At 37.2% G+C, this 23,608-nt stretch overlaps 2 protein-coding genes and 1 pseudogene across 3 annotated transcripts; 2 read left to right on the forward strand and 1 right to left on the reverse strand.

Annotated features, from left to right (window-relative positions):
• The first annotated feature begins 1,932 nt into the window (after positions 1-1,932).
• Positions 1,933-4,689, forward strand: LOC126796042 (pentatricopeptide repeat-containing protein At5g48730, chloroplastic). Of its 2 annotated transcripts, XM_050522808.1 has the most exons (4): positions 1,933-2,342; positions 2,702-3,108; positions 3,627-4,045; positions 4,163-4,689. In XM_050522808.1, exons 1-4 carry the CDS (start codon positions 1,956-1,958, stop codon positions 4,345-4,347), a joined length of 1,398 nt encoding a protein of 465 aa, XP_050378765.1. In that variant the 5' UTR covers positions 1,933-1,955; the 3' UTR covers positions 4,348-4,689. The 2 variants fall into 2 exon arrangements, with proteins under 2 accessions (XP_050378765.1, XP_050378764.1); XM_050522807.1 differs by having other exon boundaries at positions 3,627-4,689.
• A 6,153-nt stretch (positions 4,690-10,842) lies between these two features.
• On the forward strand, positions 10,843-15,189 carry LOC126795786 (pentatricopeptide repeat-containing protein At4g28010-like; annotated as a pseudogene).
• A 1,239-nt stretch (positions 15,190-16,428) lies between these two features.
• On the reverse strand, positions 16,429-23,371 carry LOC126793828 (uncharacterized). The gene is made up of 13 exons (XM_050520457.1): positions 23,167-23,371; positions 22,095-22,205; positions 21,918-21,944; positions 21,664-21,754; positions 20,327-20,370; positions 19,887-19,985; positions 19,587-19,644; positions 19,444-19,496; positions 19,241-19,342; positions 18,489-18,554; positions 17,942-18,063; positions 17,455-17,626; positions 16,429-16,822 (listed from the first exon to the last, which is right to left on the reverse strand). Exons 1-13 carry the CDS (start codon positions 23,299-23,301, stop codon positions 16,766-16,768), a joined length of 1,137 nt encoding a protein of 378 aa, XP_050376414.1. The 5' UTR covers positions 23,302-23,371; the 3' UTR covers positions 16,429-16,765.
• Between the last annotated feature and the right edge of the window lie 237 nt (positions 23,372-23,608).

Here is a 23,608-nt window from a genome sequence, read left to right on the forward strand (position 1 = left end):
TCATATTTGATACATGTATTTATAAAAATTTAAGTAAGTTTTGAAAATTATATAAAAAAATTAGTTTCCTAAATCTCTTAAATCGTTGACCCCACATTCCGCAAAATTTACACGATGCCATTGTGGGAAAATATGATTGGTCGTCTGAAAGTATGATACTTGAGAAATTGAATTTCGAGAAACGAAGCTATGACAGAGAAACTTCTCGATCTCAAAACCTCACGTACTTCATCGAATGGGTACTTTAGATCCAGATTTGATCTCGAATTGGGTTTTGATGACATTGTGGTGGGTGTGAGTGGCTCTGCACTTCCGTTCTGGTATAGTCTCTGATATGGCATGCTAGTGGCACATCTCCGATGAGTTCATCTATGACTAATCCTCCTCTAACTTCCTCACCAATATATGTTCTCCCATTTCTGGTCTGATTTCAAAATAGTAGTTTTGTGATGTAGTTGTATTTGGCTTGGTTTTTTTATGTGTACTGGGTTTCGAATGTTGACCTTTTCACTTCAGCAATGGCGACGAGTAGTTTTGTGATGTAGTTGTTGTTTTCTGATAAAAATTTTGACGATTTCATATTTGTATCTGCTTCGTCATGTTGGAAACTGAGATCATGTGGTGGTGATCTAGGAAGGGAACAAGAATATGTGGATCAAATATATACATAAAACTAATTACAAGTGCAGCTACAAGTGTAATTAACATGTCACACTACTCGTCACACTACTAGCCACACTACCAGTCACACTAACTTGTTGTTGTGACATGTAGTGTGATATACAATGTGATTGGTAGTCTGATAGACAATATGACAGATAGTGTGATAGTTAGTGTGACAAACATATAACTAGTGTGATAGATAGTGTGATAGGCAGACATGTAGTGTGATTGGTGGTGTTCTGTACGACAACTTGAGTGTTTAGATCATATTTGTTGATTTGAGAAGTTTAAGATCACATAACAATAAACAAATGTTAGTTGGTTAGTTATTTCTAGTCATTCTCATCTTCTTATTCTTATTCTTATTATCACAACATAGTCACATAAAACAGTATGAAAATGAGTGTGACAGTTAATATGATAGGTAGTGTGACATGAGGTGTGACAGCGGGTGTGACATGTCGAGAGAAAATGTATAAATATACAAAATGATGTTAACATTCAAAATAAATAGTGTGATAGGTAGTCTGACAGGGGTTGTGACATATAATGTGACAACGAGTGTGATAAGTAGTGTGACAGAAATTGTGACATCGGGTGTAAAAAGTAGTGTGACATGAGATGTGACATGTAGTGTGACATTTGGTATGGCAGCGGGTGTGACATGTTGAGAGAAATGTCTAAATATGTGAAGTGATGTTAAAATTCGAAAGAGATTGGTATGAGTATGCTCAAAATGAAGAAAATGACTAGAATTAGGAAGCGTTGAGTTCCGATTTCGCCGGAATAACTTGGAGCACCACTATGGAAGGCGACAACCCCTTGCGGGGGTTTCTGTGCCTTGTATGGTAGTCAGTTTCAGAGTGGTTATGGTATCACATGAAAGAGAGGAGACAGATCTTTCTAACGGTACCAACCACGCTCAAATCTATAATCGAACGGTAAAGTTATAGCTGAAATTAGACTAAGAAAGAAAATGAAGATAATAAATAAGAAATGGTAAAATAGTCTGAAAAATTAATTTTATTGTAAGTTTGGTAGCTATTTTCTAATTTCTATTTAATTAAAATATTTTTTTATAATTGAAAAATAAGTAGTAATTTTTTTTATAACTTATGAAAGAAAATTATAAAATTTTATAATTTGATCTTAAAAAATAAAAAAAGCAATTAACCTGGGTGTGAGAGCGTGTTACGAGGCTATTCCGGAAAATTTTAAAGTGAATTTTGAAGCACGAAATACTATATTTTGGTAGAGTCTCGGCTCTGAGCGAACTAGACTGTCTCAAATTCATGGCCTCATTCTTGAGCTCAACCCAACCACTTCCACCGGCATTTAATCGAGGCCCGGCGGCTCCGGCCACCAAACCGGGAACTTTACGAGCACAAACGACGCCCCAACCCGAACCCACTAGTGCAAATACCAAGACTAAACTCGCAGTAGTGACAGAGAGAAAAGCAGTTGAGCTCCAGAGGCTAAAAGAGAAGGAGGCCAAGGACAGAAAGGAGGAGACCAACAACAAGATAGCTTCAAGGAAAGCTATCTCTGTCGTTTTGCGTAGAGAAGCTACCAAGTCCCACATCGAGAAGAAGAAAGGCTCCAGGAGACTGCTCCCCAGGACTGTCCTCGAAGCCCTCCATGAGAGAATCACTGCTCTGCGCTGGGAGTCTGCTCTTAAGGTCACTCCTTTATGTTCTTATTCACTTTCAGAGAATTGGGTGTTTGGAATTTCTATCTGGGTTGTGCTTTTGTTTATGTTTTAGTTAGTTTGAGTTCTATCCACTTGGTCGAATCTGGCATGATTATTGAGTTGATGTTGGAATGGATGTGATAAGTGTAAATGCAATAGTATCAAAATCTTGGCTTATGAAACCCCTTGAAATCAGCTTGATGATAGTTCCACTAATAGTGTGGTTGAATTTCGTTAGATGAATTTGCATGATGAAACTGTATGTTAAGATTTAAGAAGATGATCTTGGGTTATGTTATTTATTCATCAAGGAGTTGTTTATTGAGGAATGTTATGTTTGGTTTTCAGGTTTTTCAACTACTACAAGAGCAGTTGTGGTACCGTCCCAATGCTGGTGTTTACAATAAACTGATTGTCATGTTAGGAAAATGTAAGCAGCCAGAAAAAGCCGAGGAGCTTTTTCATGCTATGATTGACGAAGGCTGTGAAGTCAGCCGTGAATCTTATACTGCTCTTATATCTGCCTATGGAAGGAGTGGTCTCTTCAACAAAGCATTTTCTCTCCTTGAGGAGATGAAGAATACTCCTGACTGCCAGCCTGATGTCCATACTTATTCTATCCTCATAAAATCTTGCCTGCAGGTTTTTGCATACGACAAAGTGCAGGCTTTGCTTTCAGATATGGAAATTCAGCACATTAGACCCAACACCATCACATACAATACCCTGATTGATGCTTATGGGAAATTTAAAAAGTATTGCCCTCATATCCTTCCTTTCCAAAATTTCGAATGCTATTTTTACTTGCTGTGCATCACCTTTGTAAGAATCTATATCTGTGCTAGTGTGCTAAAAAATTTCCATTTTTCTCTTCATATATAGTTGTGCATTGTCTTTACGATTCCCAAACAGGTTTGAATAGGATTTTGGACAAAAGTTGAAGTGATCCTATGTGTAGTTTCACTAGTTTAAAAATTGAAATTGATAAACATATGGAAGCTGGCTTCCACCTTTCCATTACTATTTCTCCTAGATGTCTTCCATCCTTATCATAATTATATTATTTATCAATGAAACACAATAACAATGTTTCAGTTCTGTTCCACGAATTTTTTCTCTTATTTTATATTTTGGATTGTACTTGTATAAATATCCCTTATTTTCCTCCATCTAAAGAAATAAAGTCTCTTGCATTCTTTTCATTATGATAGATAAGTGTAATTCTGCTTTGAAGGGGTTTACTCATTCTTAATGTCTGTTTGTTTCCTTAAAGATTTGCAGAGATGGAGTTGACACTTGTGGCAATGCTTAGCCAACAGGACTGTGAGCCTGATGTCTGGACCATGAATTCCGTAGTGAGAGCCTTTGGCAGCAGTGGGCAAATAGAAACAATGGAGAAATGTTTTGAGAGATTTCATAGTGCAGGAATCCAACCAAACATCATGACTTTCAACATTCTCCTCGATTCCTATGGGAAATCTGAGGATTACAAGAAAATGAGTGCTGTAATGGAATACATGCAAAAATACCATTACTCATGGACAATTGTTACCTACAATGTGGTGATAGATGCATTTGGGAGAGCTGGGGATCTAACACAAATGGAGTATCTGTTTAGGCTAATGCAGTCAGAGCGGATCAAGCCAAGCTGTGTCACACTTTGCTCACTCGTGAGGGCCTATGGGATAGCAGGTAAACCTGAAAAAATTAGTAGTGTTTTACGTTTTGTGGAAAATTCAGACGTGAAGCTGGATGCCGTGTTTTTCAATTGTCTTGTTGATGCTTATGGGAGACTGGGATGCTTCACAGAAATGAAGGGGGTGCTTGATATAATGGAAGAAAAAGGATGTTCTCCTGATAAGATCACATATAGAACCATGATTAAAGCTTACTCATTCAACAAGATGACCGGTCATGTGAAGGAACTCCATGAACTCATGCAATCTGCCGGAAATCAGATGAGTTGGTCACAGAGACATAAACCTGACTTCTGATGGGCGTCATATATATGCAACTGATACAAAGTCAGATGACTTGCTCACATAGACTAAACTGTTTTGATCAGCACTCTGCTGTTCGTGCATCCCACATATATTGTATGTTGTCATTGTTTGTAACTCGTAAGTGATTCCTGATCCTCTTACATGCATATGTGAATGAAAATGAAATGCAGTGTGGTGTAGTAGCATAGAAGGGTGAATATTATCATGTCATACGACCTGTAAAATGACAGACTTTAATTATGAACTGTAGATATAACTGACAGATACTACTCTCTTTTAGAAACTCTTTCTGGTATCTTGTGCTGTATTGACTCCCACATATTTACTATTGAAGTCACTTATCTTTTGATTATGCAAGTTTTCTGGAAAGTTGCTGTTTTTACTGAAAGGTACTCATTCCAAATATTGAAACGATCTGCAACAGGTAATGCGTGAGTTTCATACAGTAACAAAATGATTGTCCAATGTGATACAAGCTCATTTTGGTTTGATGCCCTCTATTTTTTTCAGTATTTTTCTCAAATGCTCCATTGTTGTGCATATGTTTTTCACCTTCTTCATTTCTAAATAGTTTTGTAGGGTGATTTCCGCTCTGTAAACGATTCCAAACCCAGTTCCTCAAACGTTTTGTCTGCCTGGAAGTTTTGCATGTAAGCATGACACTGGCAAAAATATAAATATAAATACAAATACACACAAGGGGGGCTAAGTCTTGGCTTTGGAGCCTAGGGTCTTTCCTCCTTCAATTTGTCGATGGTGTTGCTCAACTCAAACTCAATGGTGTTGTCATTCGAAAGAAAAACCTCAAAAAGGGCTCAGGTGTACGTCTTCCTCAAATGCAGTGTTACTGGATCAATATTGATCCCATCCGTTCTAGTCAGATCTTTGTGAAATCTCAAGGGAAGACTGCCATCCTTATATATATATATATATTTTTTTGATCGAGTTAGGGTAACCTTAAGGTTTCAAGACTTATAACTTAATCTCTGAACGCATGTGAAATGCTCCAATTATACATTACAAAATAGTGTCTAACCACTCTGTGAACTTTGTAAACAATGAAAGTCCAGTTGGGAGTCACCTACCTGACACCCGACCACTAAGCCACTACTGGTTTTTCTTATTGAAACCTTAAAAATGGTCATTATCATAAGTTCTCTTAAACATGTTACATTTTTTATACCGAGTCTGACATTTTAGGGGATATATTCCTTTTGTTTTCCTTTTATTTTGTGCGTATAAACAACTCGAACACAAATGTGTCCAACTCCATAGTCAGAACTGAAGTTACAAAGAACCAGGCCAAACAGAGGGCTGAGCGAAAGTGAATATCGGTTGTTTGCCGGGTTTTTTGGGTTCGCGGAAAACGAGAGAGAGAGAGAGAGAGAGAGAGAGAGAGAGAGAGAGAGAGAGAGTCGTCTCCTGAAAGTAGAATAAAGAGTAAAGAGGAGAATCAGGGTTGTTTAGCATTTGCCTTTTACGGTGAGAGACTTTGAATTTCTGTATTATTATGCTTGGTTCAAATTCATGCTCTCTTTTGTTGTATTGATTGATGAATAGGCTTCATTGAGATTGTGGTACCTACTCAACTGAGTATTGGGTAATTTAGATGCTACCTATGGCTCTGGAACTTGGTTTTGTTTTAACTGGTTTAAAGTCCATAGCTGAGATTGGTTGGTCTACAACCTGAGTTTCTAAATGTTCCCAAGTCCTTTAAGAATTTAGTTGTGTGTATAATCTTTGACTTTGCTACTGACATTTGGGATGTTTCAAAATGCAGTGGCATGTGGTCATTACAGGTTTCAAAGGCACGGGTAAGAGCTCTCTCTCTCTCTCTCTCTCTCTCTCTCTCTGTGTGTTAATAGTAAAGCTTGAACCTTGATTAAACTTACAATGACATTCAATGTATATGTTTACTGTTGGGATAAATCAGAGATTGTGCAACAAGATTAAAACAACAAATTCTGGAAATCAAATACAGTTGAACACAGCAGAAATATAAAGGCAATAGACACACCAAATTTAACGTGGAAACCCTCCAATGTGAAGGGAAAAAACCACGGGTCAAACTCCGAATAACTTCCACTATGAAAAATGGGATTACAGCCACCAATCTCTCTCTAGAACACTAGAGGATAAACTCTCAAGAGAAACACTCTTGGATGCACACTCACAAGAAGAAAGGATTTTGGTCTCTCTCTTTTTCAATGATAATACTCTCCTCTCTCTACAGCCAAGCATCTGTAGAAATAGATACAAAGATCTCTCAGACCCTTCTAGTCTTCTTGGGAAGATTACAGATACTCCAACACCGATTAATTGCAGCTGCACTCCTTTCTCTAGAAAAACTGAAACGTCCTTTTTCTTTTTCTTTTCTCCAAGGCAGAGACCATCTTGGGGTGTAACTCTCATTTAATTAAATGTCTAACATGAGGAGGGAATTAATTCCAACAATCTCCCCCTTAATTTCTGACTCATGCTTAAGAACGCAGACCTGCTAAGAATGTGCAGCTCTCATGCTTGCCTTTTGTAAGAGATTTTGTTAACATATCAGCCTTGTTCTTACTTGTATGAACTTTTTCAATCATCAGCAGCTTTGCTTCAAACTTCTCTCGGATCCAATGGTACCTCATATTTATATGTTTGGACTTCGAATGAAAGCTAGGATTCTTGCTGAGGTGAATGGCACTTTGATTATCACAGTAGATAACAAACTTACTTTGGTGCAATCCAAGCTCTTGAAAATATCTTTTTAACCATAGCATTTCCTTGCAGCACTCAACTATGGCAATATATTCTGATTCGGTGGTAGATAGAGCCACACACTTCTGCAATTTTGACTACCAAGAAACAGCTCCCCCTGCAAAAGTGAATAAATATCCAGATGTGGACCTCATTGTGTCTATTTCTCCAGCCAAATCCGCATCAGTAAAGCCTTGAAGAATAGGATTTTCATTCCCAAAATATAAACACAGCTTGGATGTACCTCTTAGATACTTTAAAATCCATTTAACAGCACTCCAATGTTCTTTACCCAGATTTGCAAGGAATCGGCTAACCACACCTACTGCATAACCAATATCAGGCCTAGTACAAACCATTGCATGCATTAGACATCCTACAGCGGAAGCATATGGAACTTTTTGCATCTCTTCCCTCTCTATTGCATTAGAGGGACTTTGTTCCTTGCTTAACTTGAAATGAGCAGCAAGAGGAACACTTACAGATCTTGCTTTGTCCATGTTAAATCTCTGAAGCACTTTCTCGATATAACTCTCTTGAGATAGCCAAAGCTTGCCATTCTCTCTGTCCCGAGTGATCTGCATGCCAAGAATTTTCATTGCTGGCCCTAAATCCTTCATATCAAAGGACTCATTCAATCTCTTCTTCAGCTCCTCAATTTTCCTTGAGTTTGGACCTACAACCAACATGTCATCAACATAAAGTAACAAAATGATAAAGTCATCAGCTGAAGATTTTCGTATAAACACACAATGATCAGAGATGGTCCTTTTGAATCCATTATCCATCATGAACGACTCGAATTTTTTATACCATTGGCGAGGTGCCTGTTTTAGCCCGTAGAGACTTTTTTTCAGCTTGCAGACCATATGTTCTTTGCCTTCAACTTCGAAGCCTTCTGGTTGTTCCATAAAAATGTCCTCTTCCAAGTCACCATGAAGAAAGGCTGTTTTGACGTCCAATTGTTCTATCTCCAAGTTCATACTTGCTGCTAATCCCAACACAACCCGAATGGAATTCATTTTCACCACTGGAGAAAATATCTCATCAAAATCTACACCTTTCTTTTGAGCGAAACCTTTAACAACTAGCCTCGCTTTGTACCTTGGTTGTGAACTTTCAGATGTCTTTAACTTGAAAATCCACTTGTTTTTAAGCACTCGCCTTTCTTTAGGCCTTTCCACTAGATCATATGTATGATTCTTTTGTAAAGAATCCATCTCCTCTTGCATAGCTTTCAACCATTTGTCTTTGTCGACAACATTCTCAACATCTTGGAAGCACTCAGGTTCACCTTCATCTAACAGAAGAACATATTCATTGGCCGGGTACTTGGTAGACGGTTTATGTGTTCTTGTGCTTCTTCTCACTTCAACAGCTTGTTCAACAATAGGTTGTTCAACCATAGGTGGCTGCTCCTCTTGGTTATTTTGATCTTCAATATTCTGATCTTCATTAGGAATTTCTCCACTTTCTTGCTCAACTTCCTCACCTACATTTTCAACCACACGAGGAGTGATATGATCAAGATCAATGAGATTATCAGTATACGTCTCCGTCTCTGCTCCCTCCATATTCTCACCATTCTCAAAGTCTTTAATTGTTTGATCTTCAAAGAACACTACATCTCGACTGCGAACCACCTTTTTCTTAAGAGGATCCCACAATCGATAACCAAACTTTTCATCTGCATACCCCAAAAATACACATTGCTTGGTCTTGTCATCAAGCTTCGATCTCTCTTCCTTAGGGACATGCACAAAAGCTCTACAGCCAAATGTCCTCAAGTGATCACAAGAAACATTCTTTGAAGACCAAATATGTTCTGGAATATCACCATTTAAAGGAGCAGAAGGTGACAAATTGATCAAGTAACATGCTGTTCTCATTGCTTCGCCCCAAAACCTTCTTGACAGCTTAGAGTGGGACAACATGCATCGAATTCTTTCCACAATGGTGCGGTTCATCCTTTCTGCAACGCCATTGTGTTGTGGAGTTCTTGGGACTGATTGCTCATGTCGAATGCCATGGCTTTTACAATATTCATCGAATGGACCACAGTACTCACCGCCATTATCTGTACGAATGCACTTTAATTGCCTTCCAGTCTCCCTTTCTACCATTGCATGAAAATTTTTGAACACCGGCAACACTTGGTCCTTTTTCTTCACAGCATATGCCCAAACTTTTCTAGAGTGATCATCTATGAAAGTAACAAAATAAGATGCACCACCTAAGGTTTTAACTTTCAAAGGACCACAAACATCAGAATAAACCAAATCCAAAATATTTTGTTTCCTATTGTGAGATTTATGAAAGGAAACTCTGTGTTGCTTGCCTACTAAACAATGGGAACATTTGTTTAAATGAGTACCTTTGATTCCTGGAAGCAGCTCCTTCTTGGCAAGAATTTGCATACCTTTCTCACTCATATGACCGAGTCGTTTATGCCATAATTCTGTGGAATTTTCATTCTCTACATTATTCAGCTCCCCCTTGAATAATTGAGCTTGCATTTTGTAGAGTGTGTAAAATTTGATGCCCCTTGCTATCACCATGGAGCCTTTGCTTAGTTTCCACTTTCCACAGCCGAAGAGATTCATAAAACCATCATCATCCAACTTCCCAACTGAGATTAAATTCAAGCGGAGATCAGGTACATGTCTTACGTCCTTGAGAACAAGTTTGCAACCTACATTTGATTGCAAAACCGCATCACCAATTCCCATTATCTTTGAGATGCCTCTATTTCCCATTCTCACATAACCAAGATCACCGGTTCTATAGTTTGTGAAGAACTCCTTATGGGGCGTAGCATGAAAGGAAGCTCCACTATCAACAACCCATGTAACTCCGTCACTTGAGAGACTGAGACATGCTTTTTCACATTCAGACAGTAATTCTTCGCATTCTAGAGATTGAGATAATATTATGATATCACCATCCGATGATAAGGCAGTTGTGGCTGCATCACCTTCCTTCTCTTCCTTTCTCTTTTCTCTTTTAAAATTTCTGCATTCTCTTCTGTAATGGCCCTTCTCATGACAATGGAAACATGTGACATCTTTCCTTGGCTTGGATTTGCTTCTTGATCTCCCATGAGCATGAGGATGATGGTGTGGCCTCCGACTCTTAGCTCTTCCCCTTCTTTCTACAATCACAGCTTCAGAATACGAAGAATCTGTAGATTTTCTTCTCACCTCTTCATTCAGCAAATTACTGGTCACTTGACTTAATGAAACAACACCTTCAGGAGCAGAGTTGCTAACTGAAACCACCAATGTTTCCCAACTGTCTGGGAGTGAACTGAGAAGAAGAAGTGCCTGCAATTCATCATCAAGAACCATATTCATTGAGGATAGCTGATTGACAATGCTCTGCATCTCATTCAAGTGCTCATTGATTGAGGTGTCTTCCTTGAATTTCAGATTCACAAGTTTTCTGATCAGGAATGCTTTATTGGCTGCAGTCTTTCTTTCGTATAAGCTTTCAAGCTTCCTCCACAATGCAAGTGTTGTAGTCTCCTTCGAAACATGGTGAAAAACATTGTCATCGAGCCATTGCCGAATGACTCCGATGGTTTTCCTGTTTAGTTTTTTCCAATCCTCTTCATTCATAGTCTCTGGCCTATCACCTTCAATTGGAGAAAACAGATCCTTGCAATAGAGTATGTCCTCCATCTTTGCTTTCCAAATCATATAATTTCTGCCATTCAAGCTTACCATCCTGCTTGTATTAACATCCATGATTGCCCGCCACCTAGTGGCTCTGATACCACTTTGTTGGGATAAATCAGAGATTGTGCAACAAGATTAAAACAACAAATTCTGGAAATCAAATACAGTTGAACACAACAGAAATATAAAGGCAATAGACACACCAAATTTAACGTGGAAACCCTCCAATGTGAAGGGAAAAAACCACGGGTCAAACTCCGAATAACTTCCACTATGAAAAATGGGATTACAGCCACCAATCTCTCTCTAGAACACTAGAGGATAAACTCTCAAGAGAAACACTCTTGGATGCACACTCACAAGAAGAAAAGATTTTGGTCTCTCTCTTTTTCAATGATAATACTCTCCTCTCTCTACAGCCAAGCATATGTAGAAATAGATACAAAGATCTCTCAGACCCTTCTAGTCTTCTTGGGAAGATTACAGATACTCCAACACTGATTAATTGCAGCTGCACTCCTTTTCTCTAGAAAAACTGAAACGTCCTTTTTCTTTTTCTTTTCTCCAAGGCAGAGACCATCTTGGGGTGTAACTCTCATTTAATTAAATGTCTAACATGAGGAGGGAATTAATTCCAACATTTACTTGAAGTGCTTCTCTTCACTGTCATCTATTGCCTCTCTCTCTAATGTAGAATCCCAATTGAGAGCTTTTTAGAAGGACCCCGATCCTAAAATTTCAGACGCCATTTCGATTTTTAATCATGCCGTACAGTCTGATCTCCTATCCTTCGGGTTCAGCTGCAGCCGGCAACTTCCTGGTAGACACTCTCTCCAGGTCGAAAAATTATGAATTAGCATTCTCAGTTTATACTAAGATGGCCGAGGTTGGTATTTTCACAAGCTTTGTTTCATTGAGTTGTCTAGTTTCATATTCGTCAATATCCGTAAGCCTGAATTCGCAGTTGGGGTTTTCGGAATGGTTTTAAAGCGTGGATTTCACTTAAATAAGCTTGTTATGAATCTTGCATTAAAGGGTTTTTGTTCTGATGGTGAAGTTGACAAGGCGGTGGAGTTGCTTAGTGTAATGGGAAGACATTTTGTAACACCTGGTGTTCGTAGTTATAACATTCTTACAGATGGACTTTGCAAAGTGAAGAAGTTGAAAGAAGCAGTGGAATTGTTTGTTGATATGGAGATGTCAGATTCTGAACCGGATGTGGTAACATACAGCACATTGATTAATGGATTTTGTAAACAGGGTAGAATGGACGAGGCCATGGGTTTCTTGGAGGAGATGAGGCAAAAGGGTTTGGAAATGGATGTTTTCGTATATAGTGCCCTAATATGTGGTTTTTGTGCTAAAGGGAGTTTTGATAGAGGAAAACAACTATGGATGAGATGTTAAAGAAGGGTATTTCTCCTAATGTGTTTACATATAGTTGTTTGATTAATTTTCTTTCAAAGACAGGGAAGTGGAAAGAAGTCACTTTAATGGTAAGATGATATGACACAATGTGGAGTTTCCCCTGATACGGTTACTTACACAGGTATCCTTGATGGGCTTTTCAAAAATGGAATGGCTACAAAAGCCATGGGGATATTCAGTTGAATGCTAATGAAGGGTAAAGAGCCTAATAATGTAACATACAACGTTATGATTGATGGACTATGCAAGGAGGGGTTGGTGGATGATGCTTTAAAGATCTTAGAAATGATGATAGGGAAGGGTGTAAAGCCTGATGTAATTACTTTCAAGTCATTACTAATGGACTATTCTGTGATGGGAAGGTCGACAAGGCGATGGAACTTTCGTTAAGATAACAAATGATGAGAACTTTGTTGAGCCAGATGTTATCACATATAATATGGTCATTTTGGGACTCTTCAAGGAAGGTAATTTTGATAAGGCTGTGGAGATTTATCATACAATGATTGAAAGTGGCATTTCTGGTAGCTTATGTACTTTTAATACATTGATAGATAGATGCCTACATGAAGGATTAGTTGACAAGGCCATAGAGTTCTGGAGACATGCAGTGGACTTGGGGATTATTCCTGATTCAGTCACTTATGGTGTCATGATCAATGGATTTTGCAAAAACCAAATGATCAGGGTTGCAAAAGGCCTTTTTAGTAAAATGAGAGCTTCTGGGATTAGTCCTACTGTAAATGACTACAACGTTTTGATATCATCATTGTGCAAGGAGAGTAGCGTGAAGCAAGCTAGGATGTTGTTTCAAGAAATGATAGCTGCAAATAATTTGCCTAGTGTTGTCTCATTTAATACCATAATTGACGGAATTCTAAAAGTTGGAGATGTTAAATCTGCTACAGAATTGCTAGAGGACATGTTCAAATTGGGTTTAACTCCCAACAAAATTACCTTCTCTACAAGTCTACATTAGTAAACCGGCTTTCAAAACTTGGGCTCTTGGATGAGGCTAGAACGTGTGTTGAGAAGATGATTGCTTGTGGTGTTGAACCTGATCTCTTTGTATTTGATTCTTTATTAAAGGGCTACAGTTCAATGAGTAAAACTGAAGATATTGTTAATTTGCTTCATCAGATGGCAGACAAGGGTGTTATTCTTGACAAAGAAATAACTTCTATCATCTTGGCGTGCCTCTGTCAAATCTCTGACGATGTTGATGTGATGGAGGTTCTCCCAACCTTTTCCAGGGAGACATCAAAAGGAATAAGCATTACCTGCAATGAGTTATTGATGAAAGTGAACAAGTCTTATCCGCAACTTAAGTCATGTGCTGCTTGAGGAGACTCCGTAGTACCCCACTATGTGCTACACTGCGTATGTCGTTCTTTTGTTCAATCTGAAATGTTCTTTGTTATTTATTAATTCCTAAAGGAACGGCCCATTGCTGTTCTTACTATGATTTTAAGAAAAGAAATTTATGACTGGAATTGATGTAGTCAGATGCTGTAGATAGTTTTTTTTTCCCCAAATTTTGTAGTGCTTTTAAGGTTCACGTTTTCCTCTCCTGCCCAAAATATTTTAGCTAAGTGAGGCTCCATCATAACTCTGAAAGAACAGAACTACCTCAGTACCAAGCCTCCTTTACGCTTAGGTTGTTTTAGTTGGAATGTTTCTGGTAGATGATATGGTTCTACAACAGAGGGACAAAAATTGGTAGAGAGAAGAGTTACAGAATATATGTGGCTTGCATAGTTATGACACAGAGAGAGACAAACACATGCACCTCTCTTTCTTTAGGCAATTTCCTCCTTCAAGCTTTAGTTTAGCATCTATACCCAGCCTGTTACAAATGGAAAAATTAGTGTGACAGGTAGCTTCAAATCATAGCATGTTCACTGCTAAGGGCGGGGCTGAAAAATTAGAAGATTGATACCCAATCACATATACTGTTCATTTTATACTATGTCACTATCATACAGTTGAATAAAAAAAATAGTGCAATATCATATATCTCAGGTGTTTGGTCTCCCTCAGTTTTACCCATTATATTTGTGGATTTATATTTTCTTGTTATTGACTTCGGTTGAAATATGTTTCTGATACCAATATCATTTAATAGGTACCTGGTGAAAGAAATGTCTCAGAGTTTCTGATACCATAATCTTTAAACACGCTGAAAAGTGCAGGACAGATTTTCATGACTTTAATGGGAAGCACTGTCATAATGGTATGGCTAGAAACCTCGCTCTCGCTGTAAACCCATGAAAAGTGAAAAGACGGTTGAGGTTTTAAGTGAAAATGCAAGTCCCATATTCATGGAAGAGGCATAACTGATCAACGTCCATAAAAATGCTCTCCAGAAACCATGATTATCCTTGTGATATAATTATTAAAGAGTATCCTCACTTGTAGATGCTGAGTTGAAGTTTCTAAGTAGAGCAGACATGCTCTCTCCCATAGCCTATGGTGAAAAGAAGGCTATGTGCCTATGTTCTTCCGACATAGTTTTGTTCAGTATTCAAATTGCTTTACATGACTGGAATTTCAATCCATTAAGTTTATGCTAAATGTTGAGTAGGTATTCTGACATTGGCTCGGCGAATGTAATATTATTAATACTGCCGAATTTTTAAAATGTCACATGAACACATGTTTTGCAAGAGACATCAATCTGTGCTAAATGTGCGATCTCCGGAAAGAGTTGCACTTGCTCTGGCAAACTTGGGCGCCTGGAAATATTCTTTAAAAACGTTTGCATTCTGTATGGTATTCCTAAGGTGCTGGGATGTGAAGGAATGTTCTTCCACTGTTGGTAGATATATGAAAACACAATTACCTTGACCTTTCAATGGAAGTGTAATGGCAATAGTTCCAGAAGCAACGACTGTGAAACGCGAGTTTCATAGGTTTAATTCAATTTCTAGGAATGGCATTGGAATTTCGAAGACTGAGGTGCAAGTGCTGCAAATCTAGGACATGCTAACTATCCCACTTAGGCACTTGCTAAATGCGGGACTTTTCAAGACAGGCTTTTTCCGTTGGATTTCGAAAATAACTGAAAGGTAACTGTAACGTCGTCTAGATGATGTTGGAGAAGAAGGCTTCACCTTTGGTGTCAAAAAAAAAAAAAAGACATAAATGCCGATTTACATCCTAAACTTGGCTGACATTGTCAATTTGCACCCCGAACTTGCATTTGAGTCAATTTACCTCCTAAACTTGGTAAAAATTGCTGATTTACACCCTGAACTTGTATTTGAGTCAATTTACCTCCTAAATTTGGTAAAAATTACCGATTTGCACCTCATCCGTTAAATTTAACTGTTTCTATCCAATTTTGTGTCACATGTCATGCACATGAGGGGTAATGTTGTCATTTTCTATTTATATTTTTCTTAAAAAAATAAAAATATTCTTTAAAATGAGGATTATTTTGTTAATCAAATTATTTATTTACATCTTTTTTTCTACCTACTTAACCCTACTTTGAATTATATATTCAATATACCCACCCATTCAAATATAGTGTGTTGTGTATAAATATATTTTTATATGTACACATTGTTGGAGGATGAACAAAACGAGAATAATAACGACGTAATATAACAGAACGTAACCGTTTATTGATTGATAATGATGCCAATATATATGCATTACATAACCACAATCTCATATGATTCGGAGTCCTAATCTATTACAGAGATGCGAATCTATCTTTAACATGAAACCTAATAAGGCTAAGAATAGTAATTCTCTCGGAACACACATTTATTTTTAATTTTCAATGTATTTATTTATTTATATTTTTTCTAATATCTTTTAACATACCATATCACATAAAATAATAAATATATAAATCAATAACATGTTTCGAAAAAACAAACATTGTAGCAAGTGTTCCTCTTAAGTAATTTTATTAATTTATTTCATTATTCAATATGAATAAATATATAATGACAATACTACCCCTTAAATGCATGACATGTGACTTAAAATTGGATTGAAAACATTAAATTTAACGGATAGGGTGCAAATTGACAATTTTTACAAAGTTTAGGAGGTAAATTGATTCAAATGCAAGTTCGGAGTGTAAATCGGCAATTTTTACCAAGTTTAAGAGGTAAATTGACTCAAATGCAAGTTTAGGGTGTAAATTGACAATTTCAGCCAAGTTTGGGGTGCAAATTGGCATTTATGCCAAAAAAAAAAAGGCTTCACCTTGCCGCCAATTTTCTCTATACATTTTACTATCATCATTGAAGATCACATTTCTCAACAAAAAGAAGATATTATACAGCCAAAAATGACGGATTTGCTCAATATGTAACGGACGCTTGAATCCTTTAAGCTAGTAGTCCTGATATACACAGACCTGTGAAACTTTAGACAACTGCGACAAAAATTGACAGCCAAATATACAAAAGATACAAAACCATTAAGGTACATAGATGTATATAATTATGTAACGCAGAAACACCTGTTTGTATACTCTTTTCACACCTCTACAGCTGCTATTATCTCTGAACTGAAGGTGTGACCGCGTCTGAAGTTATGAGTCACTGAAAAGAAGATGTAAGAATCCTAAATAGCCCATCTGGATTATCCGCATGCACCTGAAATTGTTACAAAATGAGCAGCCGAGCAAGATATTGCAGATAATGCACCATAGATGTCACACCAATCATGTTAGTGCAGAATGAATTTAGGCTGTGTAGTAGTATCTGAGTGCAGTCACATATGTAGCCCTTCCTTTAATACATTGACTGAGAGGAAATTGTGTCAAAAGAAAAGAAAAAAGGCCAATTAAACATACTTCTCCACATATGTAGCCCTTCTTTTACCAATATAAATCAAATAAGAAACTTTAAAATGTACTCAGGAGGAAAGTGTTAAGAACATCAGGAATCACAGGGTTCATTCACTAACAGCAGAAATTGTTTTTATTTTCTCTAGCATCTCATTCTTTGTCAACTTATAAGTCATCAGAAACTTCTTAATTTCTTATCATCAACAGCTACTGGGGCTTTTTCAAAAATAAAAAAGATAGTTCATCCAGTCACTAAAAGAATATATTTGTTTTCCATAATGAGTTATCAAAGATTAATGCATGACATGTATATGTTTTATGTCTGCATGTACTTATGCCTGAATATCAGGAGTATTCTAACAATGGAATGTTGTATGGTGCAGTCTCTCTTTATCACACACACACACACACACACACAAACAGAATGTAGAAACATACCCAGTGTCCTGCATCCTCAAGGACATGCATTCCAACTCCACCTGCCTCCTCAACAGCAAGCTCCTCAGCAGCATGAATCCTCTGGAGATCTTCTAGAGCCCATCTGTGCAAGCTCCTTTCTGCTTTCAAGAAGTTCACATGGACACCTCGGGGCACATCTTCTACGATTTTCCTATAATGGTCCGAATTGAATAAATCCAGTTGCAAATTTAAACATTGATAATGATTATAAAGACGAAACATGCATGATTTCAGGAGAAAATTTTCTTTTTATTTCAATATTTTCAGAAATCCTATATGAAAATGACATTACTTTTTAACGTATGTAGTCTGTTTGACATGCAGAATAAAAACTGAATTCACTTTCAACTAACCATGAACACAAAGATGCATAACAGTATACCAACTTTCAGACTATTATAAGTAGGAGGTGTTTCTGTATATCAAGCGATAATTAGCCAGTAGGTACCAAGGAACTGGACAGTACCATAAATTTGTATCTTCATAAGATTGGTACATTTCAGAAATTCCATTGAGATCAAATGTCCAAGAGAAGGTGGATGGAGTTGAACCAAGTGGACCACTAGGTCGCAGATTAGTAACCACCCACTGCATATAAAACAACATATCATTAAGTTTACCTCAAGATAAAGATTAGAAATTCGGTAGAAGCCAAAATAAAAAAATAAAAATAGAAGTAATAATACGTTTTGGTTTCACTTCCTTGTTTAATTACTAGTTCTAACTTTTAAGTCCATACTCTGCTCTATGACATTGATATTTGAAGAGTACAGTTACAGGATTGCACTAAATGTTATATATTATCCTCCCAATTGAAGCCAAGAAATTGAACATGAAAGACGAATAATGATAATAGGCACTACATTGGGAGGGTGTGTAACATAGTATCCGCATAACAGATCAGTGATTTAACTATTCACGTCGCATATAAACAAACTGATCCAAGCATACAAGTATCAGAGCCCAAACTTCAGATTGAAAAATTGAGGCACATTTCACAAAGTGAACTATACCTGTGCCACATCTTTAGAGAATCCTTTTTGAACTAGATTTTGCACAACATCCCGCTTTGAGGATACCTATCTTCAAACAAGATTATACAGATTAAAATCATACAAAAAAAAAAGACAGAGATAGAGAAGAAAAAAGGATGGCATGGTTTTAAATAGATATAGTTTTATACTAAACACATCAGAAAAATCTCTTTACAATGAAAAGTCCCCGAATCGCAGCTCCTTAACCTTTTATGGTCCGAATTCCAAAAAAAAGAAGATAAGAACTTTTCATTACCCAGTTATATACTTTCCTTTTTAGTTTATTGCAACGTCCAGCTGGTTATTTGGTTCACTTGGACAGTGATGAGAGATCTTTAAACTTTCAGGAGGTGAAGGTGGACAACTTGCGGTATAAGCAGTGGTTTGGTCATCTTCAGCGCATCTGGTGCAGATATTGCAAGAGTGATGCTGATATAGGCAGTGTCTGTCATCCCTATTTTGATAATCATGAGACTGGGAGGCATCGATTACTAAATTGGTGTTTCTGTTATTTTTGTTTTTTCTTTTGGTTTTTCAGGGTGATGCTGATCTGCCCCTGTTGGATGTAATTGTTTCAAGTGGACATCTTGATTGCTAGCCGTAATTTGAGAATTGACAACTTAAAAAAGGCTTTGAGAAAAATTAGTAAATTACTAACCAAAATTCATAGATAATAAAAGGAATCAAACTGTAAAGAAAGAGAAGGGGATCACAATTGAATCTCAAATCACCTCTTTGGGTAGAGTCTTTAGGACAGATATTAGTTCTGCTGGATGGTCCTCCCCATCACCACCAGGACGAACCTTTCCAGGAGTAGCATCTAGGACCCAAACCTAAGGAGAAGCAGATAATTAAAAGATAACATCAACTTTTGAAAAGGGATTATGTCCCCAAACAGACAAATTCGTGAATAAAACTAATATACAGTACTTACTCTGACTGGCCGTGCAAGAGGCTTTGCAGCTTGCTCCACCATGCTCAAGACAACTATAACAATTGGAAAGCATAGTGAGCATCAGATCCATTTGAAATAGAACATTCAGTATGAAGTCTGTGCCATATTAAAACCGCATATACCTTTCCCCCCAAAACTGTGACCAACTAAAACCCGAGGTGTTATTCTGAGCTGACGAACCTTGCAGGAAGAAGAAACAATATTAACATATAACATCTTCGCATGACAGGAAAACTTTTAGACAGGTACATAAACGCAAAAATGGAGAGTTCAAACGCTGCAGATACAATGAACATTGTCAAGCCATGTTGAAATTATTGCCTGTGAAATTGTTCTAGCTGATTCCTTATAAGCTATCCCTTTAATTTTGTTTTCTTCTAAAGAACGAGAGGAAAAAAAGGATAGAACTCAGAAGTACATACTAGTTTTAAGACATCAAGAGCAGTGGAAGAAACAGTGTTGGGGCCTGTTTTCTTAATTGAGGCTGAATCACCATGACAACGCAGGTCCACCAATAGGAACTGTACCACCATACATAAGCAAAACAAGTTCAGATTCTCACCAATGCCAAGTACTATAATGTTACATTCAATCTATATAGATTCACCAAGGACATGCTTTACTAATAGAAGAAACAAAACTATGCTTAGGGATGAAATGGAAATTTAACTGTGGGATAGATTCACCATTAGCAACACTTAGATTATATAATAATTCAAAGTACCGAACAAAAATAGACAGAAAACTGAGAGAAGGACTATTGTCAAAGGAGATCCTATACAAATTTAGAACTTTTTTTTAGCTTTACCAGATAACAACATGCTCCAGTGATAATAAGTGATAAAAACGCAGAGGATGATACCTGCCACGTTGGAAATTCCTGGGCCAATCTCCTAGTGAATGTTCCTGCATTAGACATTACAAATGACTAATGGACTACTTCTGTACAACGAATCTCATTGAAAATCACACATATTCAGACTAATCGAAAACAAATGCATGAGAAAGCACCTGTAAGTGCATCAGACTACAAAAAGGACTTTGTTAACTTGGAACGATAATAAAACCAATTATCAGGGAAAGTAAAGATTCGATAGCTTCTGTGATACTAAAGAATGGTACCATGGAGTGCTTCTATAATGGGTATTACAAAGATAATACCGAAAGGAAATCGATCATAAAACTATCCTTTTAAAATACAATAAGTAACACTTTGGGCCTGTGAAACTCTAAAGCAAGCAGCCTTCTCTCAAATTCGTTATTAAACAACAATTAATAATGCTACTTATTTCGTGAACAAGAGTTGTACGTCCTTTTGCAAAGGACCATTTTTGTGATCAATTCAGAGAGTACATTTTCTGCAAGAACTTCATTCGGTGACAGTTCCAGCAAGTCCCCCTCTAAATTGTACAAAAAACAAGGGTTTTCATGAAAAGAACTCTACAATTGGAACAGGCGGATGCTCAGATTTCAGAGATACTCCAAAGTCTACAATCAACAGAAAACATGCAAAACAGATCCTCTGGTGATATTCTACTGACTGAACTTGAAACCCGACATATAGATGAGGAAATGGACAGAATAAGAGGCTAGAAAACAAAATCTCCTCATCGTATGTTTTTCATTCAACAATAAATAAATAAATAAATATTAAAAATCCTAGGAAAGCAGCTCATATTGTCAAAAATCTTATGGTTCCAGTCTTCCAGATGCAAGTGGAAGTGTTGCTATGATTCTCACACGTTACAACTAATAAACTTGAAACAATATTTCTGCTAAATAACTGTTATCAACTTTGGTTTTTATATTATTCGTTCAATGTCTGAGATGCATGTAGTTTAAACCTAGAGCTTATCAGCATGAAGAAAACAGAAGATCTGATAGGAAGGTTTGAGTAAAGAATATCAATTGAGGTCCTTTTTTTTTAAGGAATCAATTGAGGCCCTTGATTTGTTCCTGTGTCATTTGTTTTTCTTTTATCAGATGAGAGAGAAAAGTTCACTATATGACAAAGTGAGGATCTGATAAAAATTAAATAAAAAGAACAACCCAATTTGTCCACTTCCAATTGCGATTGAAGGATAAGCGAACGAGCACTACCACTCCCCTTATTTACTTCCAAGCTAAAAAATAAAAAAAAATGCAAAATCAAACTGAAAATAAATCATTAATATTTAAAGAAGACTAGCACTCACATACCCCAATTTTTCCTGCTACCAAGAATTCCATGCAGGAAAACAGCCGTTGGTGGCTCGGGCAATGACTTATCCGTATCAGAACTCCATTTTACCTGAAAGCTGGACAACTCAGTAGGATAATGCCAGCTGAATTAGGAAAAAATAAAATAAAAAAGAACACAACATCATAACAATTCAACCATTCGAAGAATCACAGTATACAATGATAAAATCGACGAACATCTTGTCAAAGATTACAAAATGCAGAAAACTTACCAGTGCCCCTTGAACAAGATCAAATGCCTGCCAAAATATAAAAAAGCATTAATTTGGTTAAAGTTAATTGAGCTTCTAAGAATCTGAAGGTTCAGCTTAACATAATGTCCATTCCCAAAAGGACTAATTCATGGTTTATCTTTCAAGTAAAGTTTTGCAAAAAGAACCTTTATTTACCAGAATTTCAGAAGCATTGGCCAAACTTCCACTCTGTACAATTCTGTCATTGACTAATGCCATACGAATAACAAATTTTTTGTCAGCCTTGCGCAAGTGGCCAACAGCTAACTGAGAGAGAGAAAAGGAGGAAGATTGTGAACATTAGATCAAAATATAGCCCCAAACCTATCGAAGTCTTTGAATGACTACAAAAAAATTTTTGTTTAGGAAACAAATTTCATCAAAAAAAGGTAATATGCACTAAAAGTATGAGTGATCATAGTTCACAAACTAGTGTCCACTTAGTGCAAAACTAAGAGCATTTACTAAATCTGAATTAAAAAGGACTCAGGGCGAGAAAGAGTATGCCATTCCTGTGTCTACGTGTTATCTAATTAATTCCTAGTTAACTTTTAACAGAGTGTAGAGACCGGAATCAGAATTGTAATGAAGTTGATTACTTAACTACCCTGACATATAACCTTAGCAATGATATAAAAAAAAACATCTTGATTAGAAAACAAAGACAATGTTGAAAGCCAACTATCTAAAAATCATACTAGTCTCAAGGCCCCGAATTCACGATTAGTCTACAGACCGAGTGCAATGTTCAGAATGGAGAATCAGTTAGTTATCCAACAACAATTCCAAACCACCTTTATAATCTAAGTTTAAGAGTAACTAAATGTCCGAATAACAGACATAACAACTCATATCCAGTATTACCAACCGGTCTCTTTACACACGAAATTCAAGCCTGCAAACTTCAGTAACATAGAAATTCCAAATCAATGTTCCAAAATTATTAAAAGCATGATCCACTTTCACATACAAAACTCAATCATCGTTTTCAATAATAAAGCAATTCAAGCCAGAAATCAGGACTTAACACCACCACATATTCGCTACGACGAAATCGATAAGTCCACAAACCCTATCAACTACAAGCCAGCACCAATTCGCCAGCATTTTTGTTACAGACAATTTAATCACTAAGTAATTTTCTCACGGTAACAAAAATGAGAGTCAAACTACATGAATTGGAGGTGGAATCGAGAATTGAAATGGGGAAGGTAGAGAGTAAATGTACCTTATTGTAGAAAGAGATCCGAGAATTGAGTCCGGTATGCGAACCGAGCTTGAAGAACCGCCGCCTCTCTCCGAAGTTGACGGCGCTGCCGCTCGCGGCGTGACCGCATCCGGTGAGATTCGAAATCGCCGCCATTGGGGAGAACGACGGCGTTTCGAGGGCGATGAAATGTGAAGCGAGGCGGAGACACCGAAAGAGAAATGAAGAAAGCTTTTTGAAATTTTGGGATGAATTTAAGAAAGTGGTGGGCGCGCCTTCAACCAATGAGGTCGCGCCATGTGGATCTCTGTTAGTTAACCACAGCACCCGCCGGGTTTTTGGTTTTTGCTTTCATATTAGTGTTTCCATGTATCTACTCTCATGCGAAGTGACGCAACTAATTAGCAGTGTGAATCACTAATAATGATCATTTAGTTCATATCTCATGAGCATATTTTTTTGG

This window comes from Argentina anserina, chromosome 5, assembly GCF_933775445.1.
Source record: "Argentina anserina chromosome 5, drPotAnse1.1, whole genome shotgun sequence".
Lineage (NCBI taxonomy): Eukaryota > Viridiplantae > Streptophyta > Magnoliopsida > Rosales > Rosaceae > Argentina > Argentina anserina.

Coding starts and splice junctions, on each gene's coding strand:
- LOC126796042 (XM_050522807.1), top strand. CDS start 1,956: ATGGCCTCATTCTTGAGCTCAACCCAACCACTTCCACCGGCATTTAAT. Junction 2,343..2,701: donor GCTGGGAGTCTGCTCTTAAG/GTCACTCCTTTA, acceptor TTTGGTTTTCAG/GTTTTTCAACTACTACAAGA. Junction 3,109..3,626: donor GCTTATGGGAAATTTAAAAA/GTATTGCCCTCA, acceptor GTTTCCTTAAAG/ATTTGCAGAGATGGAGTTGA.
- LOC126793828 (XM_050520457.1), bottom strand. CDS start 23,301: ATGGCGGCGATTTCGAATCTCACCGGATGCGGTCACGCCGCGAGCGGC. Junction 18,064..18,488: donor TCTCTAAAGATGTGGCACAG/GTATAGTTCACT, acceptor TTTTATATGCAG/TGGGTGGTTACTAATCTGCG. Junction 17,627..17,941: donor TATGAAGATACAAATTTATG/GTACTGTCCAGT, acceptor GGACCATTATAG/GAAAATCGTAGAAGATGTGC.